The 27,985-nt window shown below is 41.3% G+C and overlaps 1 protein-coding gene across 1 annotated transcript in view; it reads right to left on the bottom strand.

Moving 5' to 3' along the window:
- The window catches only part of CASP8AP2 (caspase 8 associated protein 2), a 402,406-nt gene that overhangs the window by 308,529 nt on the left and 65,892 nt on the right, over positions 1–27,985 (bottom strand). Inside the window, exon 2 of the mRNA XM_044071899.1 lies at positions 19,327–22,051. Coding sequence (XP_043927834.1) covers positions 19,327–22,051 — 2,725 coding nt within the window. The remainder of the gene's footprint in view (positions 1–19,326; positions 22,052–27,985) is intronic.

Raw genomic sequence — 27,985 nt, 5'->3', positions numbered from 1 at the left:
ATGCAACAAAGGTCACAAGCAACTTTCATGTCTGTCTAAATGATGCCCTCCCTCCCCCAAATGGTTATCCCTCTAATGGATCTGGGGATGATCCCACCACAAAAGAACAAATGGGCTTAAATCTGAAGAGAGGAGGCTTGATGTTGATGGGTACAAAGGTAGAAACAGAAGAAAAATAATAGAAAGAAGAGAAAGTTACTCAACTTTCAAACTTGAAAATCTGGGAATGGAAGCCTGGGGATATAATGGAGACTGACATGTAGCCTGGCTTAGCAAATAAGATCTGTGGAGAAAGTTATGAAGGGCATTAAGGGATAGTGAGAGACACTACGCAGACTGGAGAAGTCTGTGGAGTATAAAGTGGTTCTAATGCCTGCAACCATAGTCCTGGCAGCTACACATTATGGACACACTCCTATCTTTTCTCCACTTAACTCCTGCTTTATTCAATCATACGAGCACATCTACATTTCAACATCTCAGTATCTATTTAAATAAATATATAATCGAAAAAGGGGGACTTCCAAGATGGTTACACGTTGAGTAACAACTTAATTATGTCTCTCCCAGTTTGAAAACAGAAACTTGGCAGAGAAAGCCAGTGGACCTAGATTTCTGGGTAAATTTAAGTAACTGACAAGTAAAAGCACTGCCTAGATGCCAGGAAAAACGAAATATAAAGGACCTTGGAAGAAAATCAGCAACAAAAGATGAGGAAAAAACACTGGGGAAAGTACTGCAGTTGTTCAGAAAGAAGCAGTGCAAGTTCCAGACATGACTTCCAGTAACCTAGAGGAAAGTATAAAGCACCTGCACACAGATTTGGTTAAAATAAACAAAACACTGAAGCAGCATATCAATGCAAATAAAAAGATGGAAAAATAGAAGAAGCGTTGAAAAGATATTCAGATAAGATGACAGAACTTAAAAGCTCAAGACAATGAAATGAAGAAAAGGCTGGCTGAATAGGAGACTGCACAAGAAAAAGAAGTTATGTCCTTACCATAACGTTCCATATGAGTTGTTCATCTCGCCTTTTGTTCTTACACGTGGGTTCGGAGCCGATCCCTCGGCTCCCAGTCGGCCGCTTTTCAAGCTCAAACTCTCAGAGAAGCTCGAGACCTAGTGTATATCCCATGATGCTCTACTATAAATCCCAAGATCTAGTATGCTGCAACCAAAGACAGCCTACAGGAAGAAAAAGAACTATAGTGCCTACCTAAGTAGCTATAGGTTTGTAGAAGGAAGAAAACAGTCTGTCCAGAAAGACAGGCTGACAAAACTCGACCAATCCACCAAGGCAACCATCTTTCTCAACAGGAGGGGGAAGGTGGGAGGGAATTGTAAGAACAAAAAGGCGAGATGAACAACTCACATGGAACGTTATGGTAAGGACATAACTGCTTTATGTGAAGTTGTCCTAATCCTGGGTGGCTCACGGGAGAACATTCCTGAGCACAGTGGAACCAAAGGAAGCCCTGTCCACTTTGTAATGAGTGATAAACGTGTGAGGTTTTGACCACGTGGCAGCTGCACAGATGGTATTCCAAGGGCAAACGAGCTGCATGAGCTAATGACGTAGAAACAGCCCGGGTAGAATGGGCTTTGACATTAGTCGGTAATGACTGGTTAGTGGAGGAATAAATTAATTTAACGCAGTCAGAAAGCCACTTGGATAATTTGATTTTTGATACTGCAGAACCTTTCTTATTCTATGCTTGAGACAAAGAGTTGATCCGATTGTCTGAAGTCTTTAGTTCTATCCTGGTAGAATCTCAATTGTCTGTGTACATCAAGCTTGTGTAACATATATTCCAGTCTGTTGGTATGGTGTCTAAAGAAGGTTGGGAGCTCAATGGACTGATTTAAGTTAGTTTCTGAACAGACCTTGGGAAGAAAGGTAGGGTTTTGTCCTGAGAGACACCCTATCAGGGTGAAAAATCAAATATGGGGGCTTGGAGGATAAGGCTTGAAGTTCGGAGACCCTACGTGCGGATGTAATGACTACCAGGAATATAGTTTTCCAAGACAGAAACTTCAAGCGGCAGGATGAGGCGGGTTCGAAGAGGGCAAGCATCAATTGGGATAAAACAAGATTCAAATTCCAGGGAGAGACAGGGTGTCCGATAGGTGGTCTGAGATGGTGGGTCCCTTTCAAAAAAAGCCTTACATAGTCTATGGGACATGATGTTAGACCCGTTAAACCCTACATGAAAATTGGAAATAGCAGCCAACTGAACTCTTATGGTGGCAGCAGCTGCGCCATCATGGAACAAAGAAGACAAGAACTCTAAGATGGAATGAATAGGTGCCACATAAGGGTCAATGTCATAATGAGAAGCCCAGTGACCAAATCGTTTCCATTTGCTATTATATAGCTTCCTGGTAGACAGTTTATGAGAGAAAACTATAATATGTTGGACCGCGGGAGACAAATCTTGAGTCCTGGCTAATATGGGAATTGGAGCAGCAAAGCTGTCAGTTTTAGGGAGATGAGGGAGGGATGAAGAACTCCCGACGAATGAGTCAGAAGATCTGGCACTGGGTCCAGGATCCATAGTTCTTCCACTTGATACTTCTGTAGGAAGGGGAACCAAATCTGACGAGGCCAAGACAGGGCTATCAAAATCACAGTCCTTCCCAGACCTTTGGCTTTCTGTATAAATTTGGGAATTAGGGGAATTGGCAGAAAGGCATATAGGAGGCCCGGGGGCCAATCATGTACAAGCGCGTCCCTCGGGTTGGTCCCCGGTGGGGGATAAAGGGCAAAGTAGCTGCTGCATTTGGCATTCATTGGAGATGCAAACAGATTGCAGCAAGGCTGGCCCCATCTGCAGAAAATCTTGTCCACCACCTGTTGTTTGAGGGACCACTCGTGAGGCAACAGTATGGCCCTGCTCAGCTTGTCCGCTATCACGTTGGATGACCGCGGGTTGTGCGTTTCTATTAGAAAGCGTCTGGTGGATACATCCCATTGCCAAATTCTTAGGGCCTCTCAGCATAAGGGATACGATCTGGTTCCTCCTTGCTTGTTGATGTACCAGACTACAGACATGTTGTCTGTCTGAATTGCAATTGTCCCTGGAGGAAGACAGTTGTGAAAGTGCTGCAACACTAGGAACACCACTCTCAACTCCAGGACATTTATATGCAAATGTGATTCCATGCTTGACCAAGTACCTTGGACAGTCTTTCCCTGAAATAGCCCCCCCCCCCCACCATATCAGGGAAGCATCCGTGGTCACTGTGGCTGTGGGTTGGGGAAGAACAAAGGGACATCCGACTACTAATTGGTCGCTGTTCAACCACCAATTGAGATCCTACTTGCAAAGATTTGTTAACAAAATCTCGTGTGACATGGGCAGTCGTTGGCAAGACCACTGTGCGAAGAGTAGCCAGTGGAGTATCCGCATGTGCATGCGCCCTAACAGGACTGCTATCAGTGTGGCTGCCATTGTGCCTAATAGCTTCCGTATCTGAGACACAGGAACTTTGTTCTGGGTCAACAGACTGGACAACTGACTTTTGCTTGAGGCAACCTGATCCTTGAATTGACGGTGTATAGCTCTGCTCCTATAAAGCTAATATGCTGCGAGGGCGATAATGCAGATTTTTTTGAAGTTTAAGGTTATGCCCAACTGGGAATAAAGGTTGATGGTGTAGTCTCTTGCTTGGATTAGTTGATGCCTGGAGGTGGCGGAGAGGAGCCAGTCATCCAGATATGGAAACACCCGGAATCCTAAACGTCTCAGGTGAGCCGTGACCACTGCCATACATTTGGTGAACACTCTGGGGGCTGTGGTGAGACCAAAGGGCAGGGCTCTGAATTGGTAATGACTGTCTCCCAGCCGGAAACGCAGGTGATCTCTAGATGATCTGTCTATTTTGATGTGGTAGTAAGTATCCTTGAGATCTGCAGAGCACATCCAATCTCCAGTTTCTAAGAACGGAAGAATCTATTGAAGCGCGACCATCCAGAACTTCTCCTTCTTGACGAAGGTGTTGAGTTTGCTGAGGTCTAATATGGGCCTCCAGTCCCCTGTTTTCTTTGGAAATAAAAAGAACCTTGAGTAAGTTCCGGATCCTATCTAGTTTGCCGGGACTGGCTGGATGACTCTCTTGTCTAGCAGGTTTTGAATTTTTATGGCTGCTAGCTTTCTCAGACTGGGTGGAACGTCTGGAATCCTTGTGCACATGGTGTGGGGGGGGTTTGTAAAGGGAATGTAGTAACCTCTGGCAATGATGCTTTTTACCCAAGAATCCGTTGTAATGTTTAGCCAGACGTTTGGGTATAAAGCTAAGCTACCCCCGACTGCCTCCAGAGGACAGCCGGGCTTCCTTTCAGGAACGCTGATAGGGCTTACCAGAGAACTGCTCCCTGTCGCCATGGTTTTGCGGACTGTCTCTGCCGTTTGGATGGCGTCTTCCGTTCCTACCACCTCCTCTGCCCCTAGAGGGGGTATCCGTAGATGTGTTTTGGAAAGCTCCTTGGGGTTTTCGGAACCACATTGTCCCACTTCGTTGCCCTTTGGGGTACGGTCTAGTTGGAGTGGAAAAACGGACTCCTACGGCAGACAGATTCTTTCCTTCTTGTTCACACCTAGTAAGCATCTCCTTAACTTTAGGCCCGAAGAAGGCAGAACCATTGAATGGGGTATTGACTAAGGAAGATTTGAAGGCTTCCGCAAAGGAGCAAAGGCGCATCCAGGACTGTCTCCAAAGAGCTATCACTGAGCCTGCCGCCCTACTCGATCCATCGGCAGCATAGGAAATGAGTTGCATGGATGAGTTTACTATGGAATTGAGGGTGTTGAGTTGTGCTGTCACATTCTCAAACTGCATCAGCTGTGTTACCCTGTAGAGCATCTCCCAGCTCTTTAAGGAGATCTCGTTGAAGGCAGGTAAAATGGGTCAGGTAGTTGAGCGATCTCATGGAAAATGCTGCAGAACTAAATATGCGTTTCCCATACCTGTCCATCGTCCTAGAACCCCTATTAGAAGGATGGAAAGAAGAAGAGGTTTCCGACATCTCTTTCTTGGTGGCTGCTGCCACCACCATGGCATCAACCGGGACTCCCTTGGTAAGAAAGGCCTTGTCAGTAGGGGAAGTAATAAATTTGTTGGGCCTCTGAGGGACCGGTTCCACTGAATCAGGGGACTCCCAAGCCCTTAGAGCAACCAGATCCATCAGTTCATCGAAAGGCGGGGTAATCCAGGAGGTGGATGGTTGAGACCCAAAGGCCTTCAGGAGTACCGACTCGCCCTCAGTAGGGGCAAGGGACTGAAAAATCACCTGTCTGTCTTAAGATCTCCAATATGTCAGCAAATGAGACATCCTCTGAGGGGGATCGTGGGGACCCTTCTGATTCCTCCAAGTCGATATCCGATGTCAGGGATTCCTGTGGGGAATCCAAGTGCCTCCTCTTGCACAGTCTCTTCCTAGGTACTTCATCGGTGGGTGCGTCCTGTGACGTCCCCGTAGAGGAGGGGCCATCTAATGGGGATACCTGAGGCCCTGGGCCTCGACGCTTGGTAGGGACCTGTGGGGAAGAGGTAGAACGAGGCCCTTTAGGGAAAGGGGAAGAAAGAGCTGAGGAGGTAGTGGTCTTAGCAGACATGACCTTCCTCATGGCATCGAAGGCACTAGAATCCCGGTCCGAGAAGTCTGTCGACTGTGAAGAGGCCGGCAGCTCTCCCTGAGCAGAGACCCCCAACTCCAATCCAGAGGATAGAGCCGAAGCCACCTGCGCCGAAGCCCCGAGGGGAAGGGTCGGAACCGAAGTATCGGTTCGACTCTCCACCCCGGAGCCAGTGAGGGACTGTTGGCCCCGAGACTCCCCCGTTGGAACAGAGGAGATCAAGGTCGATGGAGGCGAGGGAGGTGGATCAAACTTCGGCTTCAAGGGCTCTGCCAACATCGGTTCTGTTTGCCCCGGCTCCGAGAGCTCGACTGGCTTCGGAGGAGGAGGAGAAGAAATTAGGGCTGGAATTTCAGGCTTCGAAGCCGAGTGGCTCGAAGCGGAAAGCATTTTGGCCAGGGCTAGGTTCTCTAACAGCCTCTTAACCACTCCGTCCAGGTCCACATCAGATAGCCTTGAAAAATGGGTCGAGGGATGGGTCGAAGGAGCCGAAGACGGTACTGATTGAAGAAATGGAGACTGAGGACTCTCCAATATCGGATCCACAACTGGGCTCCGAGGTAAAGGATAGATACACGGCTCCAAGGGCTGCGGAGCAGATGAACGAACCATACCAGAGGAGCTCGGAGCCGATGAATTGGGCTCCGAGGACCCCATTGGATGACTTCGAACCCTTCAAAGCCTTGGAAGAAAGGTCGGCTTTGTCCAACATAGCCTGAAATTCAGGCTTCAGGAGTCCCCTATCTACCAGCTTCCTGCGCCTTTCCAAAAGAACCCTGGCGCTAAAGGAGTGGCAGATAGAGCACACCTCCTGCAAATGAAAAGAACCCAAACAGTACATGCAGGTGGAGTGGTTGTCTGTAACAGACATTTTTTGACCACACTCACACCTTTTAAATCCAGACTTTTGCTTTTCTGACATATTGTACAATATAAATTCAGGTCCCTGAATCTCAATATTAAACCAAGAAATAAAAACACACCAAGTTATCTAAGTATCTAAATTTTAACTATTATAGCTATTAACTATGAACTAAGCACTCTACAGGATATCCATATATATATATATATATATATATATATATATATATATATATATATACACACATATATATATATATATATATATATATATATATATAAATATAAGGTTATTTAAGGATGCCACAGGAAAAAAGCGCAGACACACACACAAGAGCTGACAGAGCCCTGTCACGCCCAAACAGGTAAGAAAGGCCTAGAAAACCTTTTAAGAGAAAGACACTTCAAAAAATTCACTAGATCTAAACGAACTAACTATCCCCCTAATACTATAGAAAAATCACATCTAATTTAACCATATAAAGATAAAAATATCCACAAAAAATCTCTAAGTATAGAAAATAAGTCACTGGCCCGAGCTTCCTCCGATGAGCTGTAGATCCGTTGCAGCAGCAAACTAGAGCTGGGGATTTACAGTAGAGCATCATGGGATATACACTAGGTCTCGAGCTTCTCAGAGTTTGAGCTTGAAAAGCGGCCGACTCGGAGCCAAGGGATCGGCTCCGAACCCACGTGTAAGAACAAAGGCGAGATAGAACAAATTCACATGAGATGTTTCAAAAAATTAGATTTTCTGTTATACCACGAAGCTGGAAGGAAAAGACTATTAATTTTATAAAGTACAAATAAGCAACTGGTCTGGTATTCCACAACAAGAATTGTTAACTGAAAGGGCACATCATGTGTATGCTCCAAACCTGGCTATGAGAAAACAAACTAGACCTTTAATAGTAAAAAAAAAAAAAAAAAAAAAAAAAATGCAATCTTACCAGCAGGAGTGGACTGTGACAAAACTGTGGCAGAAGGACAAAGTACTAAAAGTGGGAGACAGCAGACTGTGGAGAAGAGGAATAAATGTTTTCCATTATTTAGGGCATGCCATGAAGCAGGCATGAGATTCAAACTGCTGTGCTCAGCTATCCTCAAAATATTCTTCCCTGGAGGAACAAAAGCATTTGTTGATGAGGTACATGCTAAGGAAGAAATACAAAAGTTTGTCAAACAAAAAGTGAGCTGTGAAACAGAAGATTCTGATTCTTGTTTTTCTGGTAATAAAGACGACAAAGACACTGTGCCAGTGAAACCTTTCCCAGTGTTTCAATGGAAAATGTAATATATATATATATATATATATATATATATATATATATATATATATATATATATATATATATCTAGAGAGAGAGAGAGAGAGACAGAAAAAAGCACAGAAGTTGACTAGAATAATTGAGAGTGCACTGGAGATGAGGCAGAGACAATATTTGGGAGATGGAGATGAACAGGAATAGAACAAAAGAATCTGGAAAAACTGGACTTTCTTGGAGTTTGTTAAACTTATAGGGGACTCTAAAGCACATCACTAACATTTGGAGACTAAAATCAGTAACCCGGAAATCGACAAATGTGAGATTACAAAGCAATAATTGCATCTGTGAAACAAGACAGAATAAGAACATCTGGAAATAATTGACTTGTTTGGTCTTTGTTAAACTTGGAAGGGACTAAAGCATAAGCCCTACTTCATGTTATTAATACTCAGAAAAATACCAAGGAAAGGGGAAGAGGAGGGAGAGAGTTAACTGTATTTTTCTTAACAGTATTACTTAAGAGGTACATGACTTTCTCTGCATGTTATAAAGTTTTTTTTTTTCAGTTATTTTTATGTGTAATGGGGACACATTTTATGTGTAATGTAGGCACTGCAATGTAAAAAAAAAGGGGGGGGGGTCTGATAAAAAAAGGTCTCTGTTTTTTCTCATTCTTGTATATGGGAATGACTGTGTTAGCTTTATATAGTAACAACTTTTGACAGAAAGCCAGTAAATGAAAAAGAATACTGAATATTATAAAGTTCTTTTTTCTAGTAAACAGTTAAGTATCTGGTTCTCATGTCACTAGCAGAAAATCTGATAAACATAAATGGCTTGAAGAAAATGTTTTCTGAAAGCATTCATGTGTTTCCCAGATGGGAGAACTAAAAAAAGAAGGCAAAACCAGACAGCACTTAATAGTATCACAGGGTCTACCACGCGTCTTAGCATGGACAAGTTTAATTTCTGTTTAGCTCACGTCTGTGTGTATGGCTGCCGGTTTGGAACTTATGTTCCTATTAAGGGGTAAAACATCACTAGTTGGAAAATGTACATAGTTTTGTGTGTTATTAAGTTAGTAGGTTTTGGGGGGGTATTGGGTGTGTGTGTGCATTTTTATTTGAGGGTTTTCAATAAAACAAAAAGTTCTGCAAGGCATGATATAGGGTCAAATGGAGATGACAAGAAAGCAGCTAAATAAAAGATTAACCTGCCAAACAGTGCATGCGTGTAGCATAAAAGCTGGAACTAAACACTTAACAAAAAAGCTGTTATACGTAAAAGATGGGAATAATAATCCCTGAAGCATATGATTATTTCTATAATGCCTTTAAACGTTAATGGCCCCACACATAAATCCAAAAAAGAAAGTAGTGAACTAACTATGCTACAAGATAGACACTTGGAGAGAACTGAACATGTGAATTTGATAAAGAAAGGTTTTCAGGATAGTTATTCAGCAGAACATCTGAGGCAAAGAACAGAGGAGTACTTATATTAATTGCAAGAGGAGCTCCAACAGCAATAGAAGAGGGGAAAAAAAATAATAATGGTAAATTTGTAGTACTAAGGGGCTACTGGCAAGGGAGGAGGATTACACTGGCATGTATTTATATTCCACTGAAAACTGCTACAATAGATCTAAAGAAAATTCTGGGAGAAATAATCGGCTTTCAGCCAGGAATATTACTTACAGGTGGGGACTGGAATTTGATTTGCAACAGTGAAGATGTGTATGAGGGGCCCAGAAAGGGAAATATAACAAAGGAGGGTAGATTTTTAAAGAAATTTATGAAAATATTTGGCACGGAAGATGTGAATTTACATATTATTCCCCAATACAGAAAAACTGGGCTAAGCTAGACAGAACTTACACTTCACAGGAATATGTGCATTTAACTGAAGGTCTTGATATGCACCCAATAACTAATTCAGATCATGCACAAATAATAACCAAAATAAAAACACAGGGTAATGAAATAAAAATGAGGTACTGGTGTTTTCCCACCTATCTGTTGAAAAGAGAGGAATTTAAGGAATGGGTAGTGTAAATTATTCAGGAGCTATTAGAGAAGATAGAAACAACTTCTGAAAATATAGCTAGAGAGTGGTATAAAATTTAAATTTAATTTAAAAATAGGGTGGAAATCAAAGAAAGGGAGTTATGGTTAAGTAACAAGAATTATTTAAAAAATTATTTAGAAGAACTGACAAATATTAAAGGATTGCAAATTATGGGGAATCTCAAAGAACAAGAAGAGGGCAACTACAGAATGATAAACAGAAAATAAGGGATAACCATGATAATATGCATTTGTTTAGAAAGATTGCTGTTACCCAACTCTTTTTTCGTAATGCAGAGCACAAAAACTTTTAGCACAACAATTCAGACAAGAGAAAGAAGAAAGGGCAGTCAACAAGCTTCGGGAGCCTATTATAAGGAAGATAAAGTACAGTTTTGTACCTACCATAAATGTAGATGTCCGATAGATATGCAACTGCAGTCCTGACATATGGGTTGTCCTGCCTCAGGCAGCCCTTCGGTCGGCCGGATTCCAAAGTCTGGGTCTGGCGTCGGCCGATGTCGCCTCCTCCCCGACGTCAGAGCGGCTGGGGTACAAAGGCATCCGCCGACGCCATCTTCTTCAGTGTTTCTTGCTCCAGATGCCAGGTGCCCTCCAAGGAAGGCTAAATTTTGTGAATGGATAAACAAAAATTCCAGACATGCACAACAGTAATAAACAGATACACCATAACAGATATCCCCAGCTAATAGGAAAGGGGGGAATGGACCCAAGAGAAAAAACAGAGGGGTAGGAGGGAGGGTAAACCTGACTGCAGTTGCATATCTATCGGACATCTACATTTATGGTAGGTACAAAACTGTACTATGTCCTTCAAGAATGCAACTGCAGTCCTGACATATGGGTTGAATACCATAGCCAAGTTGGGGGTGGTAGGATCTAAGCAAGGGATGGTGAAGCCAGAAGGCCCTGCAGGACTGCCGAAGCAAAGCCTGCTCGGGATCTGGAGTATAATGGCAGGTTGTAGTGTTTGGTAAATGTATGCACGGAGCTCCATGTAGCAGCCTGTAGAATGTCCTTTGTAGCCACTCCTCTTAGAAAGGCTGTGGATGTGGCTATAGCTCTGGTGGAGTGTGGTCTAATATTGGCTGGCACACCTTTTCCATGGAAAGAGTAACAGAATCTGATGCAGTGCCCAATCCATTTTGAAATTGTTTGTTTGGAGACTGCTTTTCCTTGCACTCCAGCAGCATAGGCTACAAATAGTTGGTCAGACTTCCTGGTGGTCTTTGTTCTGTTCAAGTTGTAGCGTAATTGTCTGTGTATGTCCAAAGTATGTAGCAGCTTTTCCCCTTTATTTTGAGGATTGGGAAAGAAAGTAGGCAGGTGGATTGCTTGATTTAGACACCCCCTGGATATCACCTTTGGCATGAATGAAGGATTGGTCCTTAGAGAAACTCTGTCCTGATGAAAAATGAGAAAGGGAGGTACTGCTATGAGGGCCTGTATCTCAGAGACTCTTCTTGCTGAGGTAACTGCCAACAGGAAGACCGTTTTCCAGGAGAGAAATTGCATTTTTGAAGATGCTGCTGGTTCAAAAGGAGGAAGAGTTAATTTTTCCAAGACGTAATTGAGGTCCCATGCAGGAACTGGTGTTTTTCTGGGAGGTTTGATATTCTTTATCCCTCTTAGAAACTGTCTTAGCAATGGATGTGAAAACACAGGTGGGTCACAGTTGTAATTTGCTGAGATTGCTGAAGCGTGGATTTTAATGGAAGAATATGAGAGGCCACTATGAAACATTTCTGCCAAGTATTCCAATATCTGAGGCATGCTCATCACTGATGCATCTTGGCCCTTGCTGGCATTCCAGATGATGAATCTCTTCCACTTGGCCGAATAGGTTTTTCTGGTGGAAGGTCTGCGTGCTTCCAGCAAGATTTCCTGAACTTTTTCGGAGAGGGAATCATGGGCCAAAGTCATGGAACCCTCCAAGCTGTCAGCTGCAATGTTTGCAGGTTTTGATGAACAGTCCTGTAATTGTGCTGAGTTCGGAGCAGAGGCCATTGAGGCAAGGGCCACGGTTTGGTGTGAGTTATGCTCAGTAGCAAAGGATACCAGTGCTGACTTGGCCAGTCTGGAGCTATCAAGATTCCTTTTGGTTGTTCTGCTTTGATCTTCAGTAACACCTTGGTAAGTAAAGGTAGTGGAGGAAATGCATAAATTGTTAGAGTATTCCAGCTGAAGGAAAGAGCATCCGTTCTCCAGGCTAGAGGATGGTGTGTCCTTGCGCAGAACCTTTCCAGGTGATGATTGAGATGAGAAGCAAAGAGATCTATGTCCGGTCTTCCCCATGCAGTTGTTATTTGTGAGAAAATGTGTGGATGTAGCATCCATTCATGTGGATCCAAGAAATTTCTGCTCAACCTGTCTGCCAGAACATTGTCCTTGCCCGGAACAAACCGGGATTGCAAGTGGATGTTCAGTTTCAGGGTCTTTTCCCAAAGAGTCATTGTTAATCTGCAGAGGGGATACGAGTGAGTGCCCCCTTGTTTGTTTATATACCACATGACAGTAGTGTTGTCTGTCCTTATTAGCAGATGACCTTGCTGAAGAGATTTTCCAAAGGCTTCTATTGCATGTATCACTGCCAACATCTCTTTTTGATTTATGTGCAGATGCATTTCCATGGGAGTCCATTGTCCTTGAATGCATCTGCCCTCCATGTGTGCCCCCCATCCATGGTCTGAGGCGTCTGCTGTAATGGTTTGACTTGTTTGAGCTTTGTTGAAAGGCATGCCTTCGTTTAAATGACTTGCTTGAGCCCACCACAAAAATTCCCTTTGCAGGCATGGAATGAGTGGTATTACGTCTTCTAGGTTGTGGCTGTGTTGAGACCACAAGCTTTTTAGGTACCATTGCAGCTTTCTCGTGAAGTCTTGCCAGAGGGATCAGAAGAATGCAAGATGCCATGAACCCCAGGGCCTGCAAGGTCTTTCTTGCGGTCAGCTGGGTAAGCTTTGCTAGGCTTTTGAAGTAATCTGGTAAATGCTCTTGTTTCTCCTCTGTGAGGAAAGCCATTTGAGACTGTGTGTCCAGTTTTGCTCCTAGAAAAATAATCTTTTGGGATGGCAGTAGTCTTGATTTTTGAATGTTGATTGTGTATCCCAAAGCCTGTAGCAACTGAATGACATAATCCAAGTTTTTTGTCAAGGTTTGTTTGCTGTCTGCTTGTATGAGGCAGTCATCCAGGTAAGGGTATATTTGGATCCCCTGGAGCCTGCAATGTACAACTACTGATGCCAGGCATTTCGTAAATACTCTGGGCGCAGTAGATAAGACAAACGGCAATGCTGAGAATTGATAATGCTCTGTTCCTGCAAGAAATCTGAGGTATCTTCTGCAACTGTGTCCGATTGGGACATGCAGGTATGCCTCCTTGAGGTCCAGAGTAACCAGCCAAGACCCCTTGCCCAGCATGGGAAGGAGTTGCTGCAACATCAGCATTTTGAATTTTGGCACAATGAGAAAAGTGTTTAGAACGGACAAGTCCAGTATAGGCCTCCATTGTTTTTCTTTTCTTGGAACAAGGAACACTCTTGAATAGAATCCCTGGCCTTGTTCCTGAGGAGGAACCTTTTCTATTGCTTTTATTTGTAACAGCTTTGAAACTTCTATGAGTGCCTCTGCCCTTTGATTTTGTGGCAGGTTTGGCATGCCTTGTCCCGTTGGTAAGGTATGGAAGTGGAACCTGTAACCTTTGTCTATTATGTCCACAATCCATTTGTCCTTGGTTAAAATGTGCCAGTTCTTTGAGAATAAGGATAATTTTCCACCTAGAGGTGCTTCTCTTTGAGCCATGGTAGGCGGAGTGAAAGTTAAGTCATTGTGATTGTCCCTGTGGTGCACAGGTGAACTACCTGCGCCACTTCTCTGATTTGGTGGTTGCCATTGGCGGCCCCTGTAGGAGCCTCGGTATTGCCCTCTACCTTGAGCACGCCTGTTTTTCCCCCTTTGAAACTTGTCAGAGTCTGGAAAGGACCAATTCTTTGAAGGCCAATTCCTGCTGAATCTGGGTGGCTGAACCTGGAGGAAATCCTTGACTGTCTGTACTGATTTTGTCTTTTCCTCAATAGACTTCAACACATCCTGTGCATTAGCACCAAAAAGCTTCTGTTTTTCCAGAGGTGCATCCAGGAGCTTTACTTTAACATGGTCTGGCAGTGGCTGTTCTTTCAACCAAGCATGTCTACGTATAACGGCCCCTGTCATAGCTGCCCTACATGAAGCTTCCAATGCATCATAACCACACTGAAGAAAATGATTGCTAACCTGCTGAGTATTATGAACCAAATCCTGCAATGCCTTTCTATCTATAGGCTCAGGAGAGGCTAACTTTTTCTGCAAATCATCCATTAAGTAATCCTGGTACTGAAACATATGAAAAAGGCAGTTAAGTGACCTCATGGCAAGGGTGGAAGAGGTATAAACTTTTTTGCCCCATCTCTCCAGGGACCTAACTTCCCTGTCAGCTGGCAGAGGATTTTTGGCCGAGGAAGTAGCCACTCCTTTGAGGCCCTGTGAAATAGTTTCTAGATCCACAGAGTGGGCCTTAAAGAGATGCTTATGAGTTTCAGGGATCCTGTAATATCTGTCTGGTTAGACAGGAGCAGGAGGGAGAGAATCAGGGGAAGCACTGGAGTCTGAGAATACATCATCCAGGACATCCAACACTGGGGGGATAGCTAAAGGTCTGTGCTGGGGTAACTTAAGGAAGGTACGTAGCCTTTTCCTGGAATCAGAAAATTCCTGACCCTGCCACTGAAAATGTTCTCTCATGGAGTGGAGAACTTCACCGAAAGAAATATCCTCTGGAGGAGAGGCAGAGGGAATTGATTCCTCAGCATCAGAGTCCTCATAGGCCTGGAAGGATTCTTCTTGGGTATCTGAGTGCTCTGAATCCCCAGAAGCTTCATCTGAAGAGAGGGTGTCTGCCTGCTCAGTTCTAGGCCTTTTTTCTACAGGCGGCTGAGAACTTCTGTCTGGGTGCGGCTGAGAACCCCTGATAAGAGAGATTAGATCTGCAGCTAGAGTCATGATCTGTCTATCAGAAGAAGGGCCCTGAGAAGTAGATTTAGGATGGGCCTTGGCTTGGCTGGCAGCCTTAGCACGTGCAAAGGCCTTGATGGACATGGATACAGAAGGCCTAGCTGCCCCACGTGCAGGGGTAACTTTGTCCACAGGAATGGTGTCGGGTAGATCTAGAGCTTCGGTTTCTGGAGGAAAATCAACAACCGGCACCGGTGAAATCTCCGGGACCGAAGAACGCGTTAAAGCGGTGTCGTCGGCCTGGAGCGGTTGAATTATCGCTTCCGAAGGGACCGATGCACTCGCGGAGGGCTTAGGTGTGGTATCGGTGGATGACGCGGGCCGAGGATGTCGGTCCCGGTCCTTGCGTTTTTTGGTAGCTTGTGCTGTCGGTTGTTCCGACGGCATGATATAAGCGTAAGATTCGCCAAAAAAGTCTTCGGCAAATTCTGCCCGGCGCCTGAGTGTGCGCTTATTAAAGCAAGCACAGGCAGCACAGGCCGAGACGTCGTGGTCTGGGCCCAGGCAAGGGAGGCAGTAAGAATGGAAGTCCTTATGAGGTATTTGTTTACCACAAGACAAACAATTATTAACTTTTTCAATTTTTTCTGTCATCGGCTGAGGCAAGAAAAAATGTTCCCCAACGGGGTACTTAGCTTTTAGATGACTTCGGTAACTGAAAACACAGGAGCTGACCAACTGGCACTTGCGAACTGCTTCTGCTTCGGGCACCGCGCGGCAAGAAAGACTGAAGAAGATGGCGTCGGTGGATGCCTTTGTACCCCAGCCGCTCTGACGTCGGGGAGGAGGCGACATCGGCTGACGCCGGACCCAGACTTTGGAATCCGGCCGACCGAAGGGCTGCCTGAGGCAGGACAACCCATATGTCAGGACTGCAGTTGCATTCTTGAAGGACATCTAGGGATCCTGCAGAAGTATTAGAAATATTTTGGAAATGCTATGAAAGTCTGTATAAAGCAAAGAAATATGAAAATCAAGAAAAGGTACAAATGATAACGTTTGTGCAAGAATTAAATATGCCAAGGCTAGAGGGAAAGGAGGCTCAACTATTAACAGTTAGGATAAAAGGACATGAGATAAAAATGGTGATGTATAACCAATCCACAGGAAACTCCCGAGGATTAGATGGCATTCCTGTGAAAGTTTGGAAGCTAGGAGGGAAAAATGATGAAGACCTGGAAGGTTTTGTTTAACAGTATTTTAAGAGAAGTACCAACATCCTGGAAGATGGTGGTACCAGCTGTAATACCTAAAGAGGGTAAAGGTCCATCAGATCTAGCTTCATACAGGCCCATTTCAATACTAAATTATGACTATAAAGTGTTTATGTCTATAATGGCAAAAGAGATGCCAAAATTGATAGACATGGACTGATGCGGTTTTGTGGAGGGAAGCCAAACATTTGACAACATAAGCAAAAAACAAACAGTGATAATCCAGAGGGAAGCAGAATGTAAGAAAATACCACTGTTGCTGGTGGGTCTTGATGCAGAGAAAGCATTTGACAGAGTAAGCTGGGATTTTATGAAGAGAGCAATGGAAGCATTTGCATTCCCTGATAAAATTATATAATGTCAATTAGGAGAATATATAAAGGATCGAAGGTGAAAATTTAAGTTGGGTGGGGTCCTCTCTGCTTGAGCACAGGAACCAGACAGGGATGTCCTCTCTCCCCTTTGTTATTTGCATTACATTTAGAATCACTGGCAAAGAAAATAAGGGACTCAGAAATTCAAGGCTATAACTGGTATGGTAGTCAGGAAACACTGGCTCTATTTTCAGATGACATTATTTTGTACCTAACAAGACCAGAAAGAAACATTAGTGTTGTGGAACATACTGAAACAGTTTCAGACCTTTTTGGGACACAAAATTAATAAAGCAAAAACAAAAGCAATAGCGATAAATGATGTGCCCACATATGAACTAGCTCAGCAATATCCACACTTACGGGGACATGGGAAAATGAAGTAAATAGGAGTATGGATTAAAAGTGATACTGGTGCGGCAGCTAAAGATATGTGGTAAGAGACTAAAAAGACAATACAAAAACTGAGAAAATGGAAGCTCTGTTACAAGGATACTGATAGTAAGATCCTTCTGAATCCAGGATCCTCTCCCATGCATTCAGCACATCAGGTAATGAGCACCCTTCAGCACCCATTTCCTTAGCAGATAAGGGTTTTACTGAATTGGGTTGCTAGCCTGAGGCCCAACCCTCCTCAAAGGGTGCACCACACACTCACTCACACCTAGGACCAATTTAGAGTGTCCAATCCATCTACTGCATGTCTTTGGAATGTGGGAGGAAACCGGAGCACCTGGAGGAAAACCACACAAATGCAGGGGGGACATGCAAACTCCACACAGAAGGCACCCCAGCTAGAGAATCAAATTGGGGAACCTCTTGCTGTGAGGCAACAATTCTAACTGCCATCCATTGATAGCAAAATACAAGTTGTTAAAATGTTTTTAGTCCCTTAGTCTTCTACACTGGTCAGGCATATTTTTATTAACCAGAGGAGAAGTTATGGATAGCAATTAATAAACAGCTGAAGGAATTTACCTGGGAGGGGAAAACTGCAAGAGTCAAGTGGGACAAGCTTATTCTTCTAACAGAACAGGGCAGATTGGGATTACCAGAGTTGAGGGGGTATTTCAGAGAAACACAGTTTCACACATTACACATAGCACAAGCAGAAAACTTTAATTCAAAGTGGAAAGAGATGGTGATGAAACAAGGGGAAAACTCAAGTAACAGGGAGAGACTGGGATTTTGGATGCCGACCTTTACGGAGAACAATAATCATAGAGAATATTATATTCAGAAAGTAGCAGAAGGTCTTCTAAGAGCTAAGCCAACATGAGACTGGAGAAAGGAGATTCTGCAAATAAGGATGACTGCAATTAGGAATACACACAACAGGCAAGAGGGGGAGAATGTATTGGAGAAAACTGTCAAAGGAACCAAGATACTGGGAGCAAATAAATAGAGAGGGAAAGGTAATAGAATGGGAAGATGCCAACAGCTTACTTGGACTGCAGGCTAAAGATTGCCTTCCATATCAAGAATTGATGTCAGAATACAGGCAAAGAGAAATAAATAGGGAAGTCCTAAACAAAAGACCAGCACTGGTAGATTTTTTAGCAAAATCTAGAACAAGTGGCCATTAAGAAAGGAATAATTAATAGAGCATATAAATTATTGCACACTAACTATAAGAATCAATCAGAGGAGGTTAGGAAGGACGGGGAAGAGATATTAGATAAGCAATTCACAAGAAACAAAGGGGATGCATGTACTTCTCCCACATACGCAACAAAATATAAAAGATTTTGGATCTTTGCCTAGAAGTGCTTACACAGGTATTTTTATACCCCAAGCAACCTTCAAAGAATTTTTCCTCAGGTAGGCAGCAAATGTTGGCAGTGTAATAAGACAGAAAGAGGTCACTGTGAACATATTTTGTGGGAGTGTAATGAGTTGGTAGATTTTAATGATTCCCATCAGACATGCTGGGTGAGCAAGTTGGAGTGACTAAGGAAATTATTTTTTGAGCTATGATGCAAACTCGGAATTGCCTAGACACAGTAAGGCCTTGCTTAATCTAATTATGATGGCTGCCAAAAAAAGCAATTACTACAAAATGGAAATCAAAGTTCGAACCAACTTTACTACAAGTAGTGAAGATAGTAACAGTTAAAACAACAGGAACTGAGATCTTTAGAAAAGGGTAGGAGCAAATTACATAGGAAAGAAATGGGAACTATGGGATCAATACATGCAGAGGAGGAATGATGTTTAAAAGAAGGCAGAATTTGAATGAGCTATGTAATGGTTGACTAACAATGACTGGATATGTTAAAAGTGATGTATAATGTTTGCAACTATAGTTGTGTCGCATGGTTTGGAATGTATAATGTTTGCAACTGTGATTGTGTCACTATGGTTTATTGTCATTTACATAAATGTAACATGTCCTATACATGATAATTTAATAAAGATATTTCTTGTTTAAAAAAATAAACAAATAAATACTTATACAATACAAAAAAGTCAGAATAATATTGCAAAATCATCAAACTTGTCTGCTCACTTCTGATTTTCTATCCAACCCTTGTTGAATACCCAATATGTACTGGCATGTGTACACCTTAATTTTAACTGAAGTTATGTTACTAGTTCTACTGTTATTGGGAAATATTCATACTTGTATAATATAGTCTTACTCCTATTTTTAACAGTTGGCTTAACTCCGTGGGGACTTTGCCTCAGGTCTCTGTTGAAAATAGGTTACACCCATGCTATACTTCCCAGATAAGGAATGTAAGTAATCAACAAATAAACAATGGTATAACTACTACTTTAATGCAATTAAGTGAAAAGGTTACTCTTCAGTGCAATTAAGTGAAAATGCTTACTTGGTCCAAGCAACCACTACTCCACCTTTCTTCTTAATGACATTTTTTGCTGAAAGACTGTTGGGTGACAGAGACATAACAGGCGAAGTTCCCTTTTTTTCAGGAGTTGACAAGTTTTTTCTACATTTCTTGCCCGAAGCAGAGTCACTACTACCTTTAGACTTTCTACTTGGATTTCTTTTATATGTGCAATTAATTTCTTTCCTAGCTTTTTTTGTATGCTGCTGACAGGCAGTCTTCCTTTTCCTTTTTCTAGTAACTACATCATTTGCTTGTTGAGAACTACAAGGTCCCACTGCCCTTGACTCTGAAAACTCAGAGCTAATCATTTCCATACCACAAGGAGAAGCTCTTGATGTTTTGTCATGCTCAGCTTCTGTCTCAGTCTCAATCTCAATGGTATGCATAACCTGGGGAATATGATCACCATCCTCAGTGGTACAAACTAAGGCTTCTGATGTGGCCATACTTTCATCCTCTTTGCTTGCAAATGCACAAGAGTCTTGATATGAAATTTCTGACTGTACTTTTGGGCCATTATGCTCACTCAATGGAGAGCTCACAAGCACTTCAGATGTTTTACCTCCACAGGACACATTTCTGTCAACACCTCTCTCAGCACTGTCCTCAGAACTCTCTCCAGTACTGGAATTTTCTTCAAGGGGTTTTTGATGCTCATTTCTTAAAGAAGGTACAGACTGCGCCTCAGCTACCTGAGATAAGTCCTCAGTTTCTGGAGTGGTCAGTGAAGGTGCACACCATATTTTGACAATGAAATGATCATTTGATTTCTCCATTACTACTGCCTGCATTGGAAGACTGGAGTGGTACTGGAAACCAGCAGAATCTTCTTGGTTTTCTTGACAGGTAGAACTACTAGACTTGCTACTAGAGTTATCAGAATCTAAAGCCAAATGAATGTCGTGTTCATTCGTATCACCCTCCTCTAGCACTGCACCCTCACTGTAGTGGGTAGTAATTACTTCTTGAGTTGTCACTTCAGGAACATGACCTTCTTTTTCAGTTTGTAGGAAACTCAGATGCACATCAGACTTTAAAGGTGATGGTACTGTTGAAGAGACAGCCAGATCCTCAAGAAGAATAGAGGGAAATGTACTGCTCTGTTTGTTTGTACTGCTGAAAGGAAACTTCCCTTGTGTCATAAAATCAGGAACTTCTAGCATGCAACTTTCATCCAGAACATCTAACTGAACTGGTGTTTTCGGTTCTGCAGAAATATTTAAGCTCTTCTCTGGGGTAACAGTACACCAGAAACTGTCAGCAACTTCTTCTGATTTCTGGAAAACTTTCTGAGGGGTTGATACACAGCTTGAAATGTTTTCCTCACTTAGATACCCTGAGTTCTGTGTCTGACATAGCATAGATGTCTCACTATTACTTTCTGCTTCTACAGCACTTTGTTCCAAATGTTGGGAGTCTTGCAAAAGACTCTTAAACATCTCCCCCATCTGTGAATCATTAACAATGGTGAAGTTAAGACCCTTAGAGACCTCTTCTTCAGAGGCTCCAATGGTAATAGCTGACCTGTTCTGCAATTTTATTTCAGTTTTTGAAACTTTATGTCCATCTTCCTCCACAGCAGTAGTCACATGAGTATCAGGTCCTGGGGTGCTGTCTTTGATTTTTGAGCTTGCTCTGTCAAAGGAAAGGCGCTTGCCAGAAGATTGGTTTATAGTTTCCACTTCAGTCATTTTTTCCATAAGCTCACATGATTTCTTCTTTAGCTGCTTCTCACTCTTTTCTTCTGAAAATGACCGTTTTACTGAGGTGCTAAAACTGCTTTGTGACACTGACAACTTGGGTGTTCTGTCTTTATGACTGGGCTGCTTCTTATGCTTTGACATACTTTTGTTGTCAGGCTTGTATTCACCTGCACTATCAAGCTGTCTTTTGTCATGGCGGGAAACATTTCGATTTACCCCTTCATATGATCTTTGGAGGATTTTCTTTATCTTTTCAAACAAATAATCAAGCTGCTCTTCAACAAACAGCCATAATGAGGTCTTCATGTTTGGATGCTGCAAATCAAAAATACGTCTTACAATCCCATTTGATTTTACTTTCTCCAGATTTGTTTCTATAGTGGAACAGAGCAGATGCTGTAGATGATGGTCAGTTGACAGCCTGGACCAGTTCAAAGTTTTTATCATCTTACTGAAATCTATAACTGCAACTTCAATAGCTCTGACAAACTGACGTTGCTTTAAATCTTTATGAAGTTTCATGTATTTTTTTCGTACTTGTTTTCGTGTTTCTCCTAACATAAGCATTGCTTCATGTACAGAGGAAGGAGTGACAAACTTCTTTGGAGAAGAAGGTAGAACAGATGCTCGCAAGTCATTTTTTCTTCTAAAACAATATGAACTACTCGCTGCTTCAGTATGCGACTTTCTACTTTTGTCATGTTCCTTTTTACCACACTTTCTAGAATTTACGGTTTCTGAACCTCTTTTATGTCTGTGGCTCTCTCTAGCCTTTAACCGTTTTGGAGACGTTTTACAATGAGATTTATTCAGTGTGTCACTCACTTGTTCATCTTCTATCTCACTTAATATTTCCCCCTCTTCCAAGTCAGTGGAGATAGGGATGTAAGAACCATTGTCTGAAATATTAGCAGGTTCATTGTCTGGTTTCCGGTTTTCTTTGTTTATTTCAGTTGAAGTATTCTTTTCAGCAGAACTTGTACGTTTATCAGAATACAGCTCTACAAAACACAATAACAATAAATTATAAATTTATCATAAGAATATAAATTAAACTCAAAACTAATCTCAGAATTTATAAATATTTAGCTGGAAATTCACTTCAGCTTCCACTTCAAACTAATCTTACCAATAACTCCTGGATGCCTTCATGGCAATACAGCAGTGGTTAAGGTCCTCAGACCTATACCTTTAATCTCCAATTACAAAAAATCTATAAACCACAACAGCTCACAGCACCAAATCAGGTGAGACAAGGTAATGGTAAAAATGCCAAATTTTATTAACGGTTAAGCACTTTCCTCTCCTTCGAGAAACTTCATCAGAACAAATTCCATTACAAGCCCAGCCTTTAAATACCCTTACTTAATAAGATCACATAAATCACTTAATTACAACTTAAAAACATACTACATGATTTTTCAGATTTTATCAGAATTAAATAAACTCACACATATGATATAATAAAACATTTAAAACATTAACACACATCTCTAATTTAATTTAATTGTGCCTAATGGTACTTCAAACCATCTAGCCCATAATATGTTTTAATTTTAAAATGCATACAATATTGACTGTCTCATTCAATCCAGCAAATTGGGTGGCATCCAACCTCAGCTGCCATCTCAGTTCACTTACATCCAAACGTAAGTCTACTATTTTACCCTGGGGGTCCTTCACTATATGATCAATAGCCAAAAACTTAAAGGAATGTGTCCCATTGTCTTTAATGTGCCTAAATAAAGCGTTGTTAATTTTTCTTTTCTTTATATCATAAAGATGCTCACTAATACGTGTTTTAAATGTTCTAGAGGTCTTTCCTACATAAAATGCCAAACATTTTTGACATTTGGCTAAATAGACCACATTTACAATGCTACAATTATAGTGTCCTTTTATAAAGATAGAATTATTATTATAAACTGCTCTCCTGTTTCAAAAATATGGCAACAATAATTACACTTTCCACATTTTGCATTCCCTTTGGTTCTATTTGAAAGGCCATATGCATTTTCATTATACTCAAACATGTTTTTAAGGGACCTATCCTTTCTATATACTATACTAGGGGGACACTTACCAACTATTGCCCCTACAATCAGATCAAAATCCAGGATTTCCCAATTGTTTACTACCGCCTGGGTGATACCCCCCAGAATCCAGGTTAAAAGTAGTTATAAACATAAATCTTGATTAATTTCCCCTAGGAATACGACTGACAACCACTTCACTTTGCAACCTGTGAGGTCCACCCAAGATTGGTATATAAATACTTTTATACCTTTTACCTATCACTTCCTTAGATAATTCTTCCAATAAATCTAAAGGATAGCCCCTTTGAACAAACATGTTGACTATAAAACTGATTTCTTGAAAATGCTCATCATGGCTGACCATCCTGGCAGCCCTTACCAGTTGGCCTTTCACAATTGCTCTTTTTTGATGTAAAGGATGCCAACTTTTAAATTCTAAATAGGAATTTGAAAATGTTGGCTTTCTATATATCTTAGAATATAGCCGACCATTAATCTTGTCAACATTCAACTATATGTCTAAGTATGTGATTTGTTCTTCACTAAAACTATGGGTAAATTTCAAGAACTCCAATGTATTATTGATATAAGAAAAAAATTCTTCCAATTCTTGTTGACTACCCCTCCACAACAAAAAAAGATCATCCAGGAATCTAGTATACTGTAAAATATTTGTCCAATAACTACTTTTCATTAAGAATTCCTGTTCCCAGTATGACATGACAAAATTTGCAAATATGGGAGCACAGGCAGCCCCCATGGCTACCCCAGTGGCTTGCCTAAAGTATTGCCCTTCAAAATGTATGCAGTTGCTGTTTAAAACCAATTCAATCAGGGCAATAATCATATTAATGATGTCCTGGTCATACATTCTAGTTTTTGCTAACTGAACTTCCAACCATATTGTACCTTCAAAATGTGGTATAATACTAAACAAATTAACAACGTCCACAGTCACCACAATTAGCCCAGGCTCCCATTTTAATTTGTTCAATTTCTTTAAAAAATGCCACAAATCCTTTGTAATATATTCAAATATTTGTAAGCCTTTCTGTAAACAATGATCAATATACTTACTCATGTAACATGTTTTTGATCTATTACCATCCACAACAGGCCTAAAACTTAAAATTTACAAGGCCCTTGTGGATCTTCGGTATTCCGAAAATATTCGGAATCACGGTATAATCATTTTTTATATAATTATATTCATCAAGGCTAATTTGACCTTGAAACAACATATCATCCAACGCTAGAACTAACTTTCTACAGGCAATATGTATCTCATTTAAGGAGCTTGCCGCATATGTACTATCCATAAGTAGCAAATTCATTTTGTTTAAATATTCTACTCTATTCATTAGAACAACTCCACTCCCTTTATTGGGTTTCATTATGCGCACTTTGTCTTTAACAAAATCATTTAATAAGGCTAATTCACACCACTATTTAAATTACAATAATTCTCCTCATGGGACTGTTTAAAGTGCTGCCTTATTTGTTTTTCACACATTCTTTCATATACCTGAATGGAGTTGTGCAAAGGGGGACTGAAAGTACTTGGTTTTATTAATAAAACACTTTCACTATCATTTCCATTCACATTTAATTCATTACCCCCTTTACCAAACCATACTTTAAGGTTCAATTTACGGGTAAAACATTTTAAATCAATTAAGGCATTTACAATATTTCCTTTTCTTGCAGGCACAAAGGTAAGTCCCTTGGCCAAAAAATCAGCATGTGCTGTTTGCACCACTTTAATAGAGTAATTGTATATTTTAAAATCATTATTGCTGTTATTAACTATTTTACACATTTCACCCGATGTAGCAGTATCACTTCTTTCATCATTTACATTAAATAATGGGCCGTCGGTTTTACCATTGAAATTCCTAAAAAAAATAAAATCATCAGCTAAAACATTGGACTCGGTCTCATTTTTTTACATTTAAATCAACCATTTCCACCCCAGAAAAGGCAACCAAACCTTCATGTAATGGTGTAAATACAGTACTAGCGATTTGCCCTGCAAATGGAAAATTATTTGCATCACTATTTAAGTGTTTACCACACTCAAAATCATCACCCTTTTCACCTTTAGCTAAAATGCAAACAACTATTCATACTTTCATTATCAAAAGCATTACCATTTGATAAACCAAATATATTGTCATGGAAGTTTACCCCACCACTCTCCATTTCTACAACATTTGATTCCATAAAATGAATTAACTTAACATCATATGCACTAACCATATTCATCAAGTCAATAATGCAGTCCAAGTTTTTTTCTACATCTTCATCAATTTCGGTTGGTGAACATTGCAAATTGTTTACACATTGTCCTTGCGGTGTATCCAAATTTGATTTAGAAATAAAACAGGCGCTTTGGGCTTTCTTATCCGTGCAAAGAGTCGCTTTCTCAGGCACTATTTCAGCATTCAGGCTACTTACAACGTTAGTATACACAATGCCTGTTATGCTATTTTTGTTATCATAGTCAGCAAAAAACCCTGTTACATTGTTATTGGTCAAAGTAAAACATATTATGGGCTAGATGGTTTGAAGTGCCATTAGGCACAATTAAATTAAATAAGAGATGTGTGTTAATGTTTTAAATGTTTTATTATATTATGTGAGTGAGTTTATTTAATTCTGATAAAATTTGAAAAATCATGTAGTGTGTTTTTAAGTTGTAATTAAGTGATTAATGTGATCTTATTAAGTAACGGTATTTAAAGGCTGGGCTTGTAATATAATTTGTTCTGATGAAGTCTCTTGAAGGAGAGGAAAGCGCTTAACCATTAATAAAATTTGGCATTTTTACCATTACCTTGTCTCACCTGATTTGGTGATGTGAGCTACTGTGGTTTGAAGGTTCTGAAGTTTACATTTGTGGTGGTGTGAGTTTGACTACGACCCAATGGATTCCACAGTTACCAATGGTGAGGTAATGGATTTATTGCAGAAAATCAACCAGCAGTTGGCACAACATACTGAGCAAATACAGAATTTAATGGAGAAAAATGTGCCACCAATGGGGGCAAATATCTTTGGAAGTCTGGGGTTTCCTTTAACCCAGCCTACCCAGACAGGCCAAGGAAATGTGGGAACAGAAGATAACCGAGAGACTGGTGTGGAAAGTTCCCCACAAGGCAATGAAAGAATGGCAAGTACAAACCCCAGTCAGAATGGGGAAATTAATGACACTTGAAAAAAATAATTGTTTTAACTTTAAAATAGGTGTGGATGGCGCCTTTTCAGATTTTAGGCAGACCATTTCCCTAGCTGAAAAGTTACAAAACATTTGAAAATGACTTGTTGGCATATAAAAAATTGCAAATGGAAAATTCATATTTGGAAAGAAATATAGAATTGAGACATGTACCCTGGGGTCTGCGTTTGTGAAGCTACCCCAATGGGGCTGATAAATCCCCCTCCAAAAACTCCTCAATAGACACAAACTCCTTCTCAATACTCAGTAGCGATAACATCGCAACTGAAATCGTATCCAATACCAAACTTCTTGGCATGATCATTGACAAGCATCTAAAATTTGACACCCATATTCAATCTGCCATTTAAAAACCCACCAAAAACTAGGACTTCTATACAGGCATAACCACTACCTCTCCCCCACCACCAGAAAAACCCTTGCTTCTTCCTTCCTTCTCCCCTCTCTAATGTATGGCTCCCCCTTGTTAAATAATCTCCAACCGGGTCTACAATCCAAGCTCGAATCATGCTATAATAAAATAAGCAAATTTGCTACCAACTCTAAAAATTCCTCCCACCACTGCCACTCTCTCCATACTCTACAATGACTCAAACTTCCCAATTATCTGATCTTGCTTAATCTCACTAATGCCCACAAGCTCATGCACAAACCTACCAGCTGCCCCTCTCTCTCTACTACACTCAAACCCTACATCCCTAACCGCTCACTCAGACCAGAAAACGAAAACCTCCTACAGATCCACAAACCATCACGACCCTCTGGCCACCTCCTACTTTCCTACTCTATTTCAAAACTATGGATCTCTCTCCCACCCACTCTTTGCAATACCCAGGACCGCACTACTTTCAAATCTCTCTTATTCTCTTATCTTACTACTAAATGGATATGTCCACCTCACTCCTCAACGTAAACTTCCCCTCTATCCACCTTCTTCCCCACCCTTTCTGCAACTTCTACGCTCACCCCACTACACCCTAATGTGGCAATCACCCATTTAATCCGTGCTTGCATATGTACTTATTATATATCACTTGTCTGTATCAAAATATAATTTACTGTACTGAATGCAGTATTTCACTGCTAATCTATTGTATCTTATTTCTTTGTGCACTGTACATTCTTAACAGTTGTTTGTATGTGTTATTTTCTCTGTAACTGTTATTTGGAGCTTTTCTCCCCGAGCCTCTACTGAAAACAGGCTCTTTGTGGCCCAGTGGACTTCCCTGGTCATCAAACTGAAATAAATAAATAAATGCAATTCTGGCTGACAAATTTAGCCCCAGTTTTCATCCTCTCGCCTTGCCAAATTCCCCCCTCAGGAAACACCCACATCCATAACTCTCCCAACTATCACTAGACAGCAGGCACCAAAGGTGCGTTCCAGGGCCAAGAACACTGCATTGAGGAGTCTAGACAATAATTCAGGATATCTCACTAATGGCATGAAACTTGATCTATCGGGCCCACTGCAATCACTTTCTAACCACAGCCTCCAAATATGCTTTGTTCAAAAATTAAGGAGGACTGCAACAGGTATCCCTGTTGCACAAGGATGGGCCAATTTCTGGCCCTGGGGATTTATTGACCCATAAGCCTGACTAGCCAGATATGAAAGGTTATGGAGAGAATAATCATGGATACCCTAAATGATGACATAG

This window comes from Protopterus annectens, chromosome 1.part0, assembly GCF_019279795.1.
Source record: "Protopterus annectens isolate FY-2018-M chromosome 1.part0, PAN1.0, whole genome shotgun sequence".
NCBI lineage: Eukaryota > Metazoa > Chordata > Ceratodontiformes > Protopteridae > Protopterus > Protopterus annectens.
The sequence above is the reverse complement of the archived record's forward strand: the minus strand, read 5'-3'. Positions and strand labels throughout refer to the sequence as shown.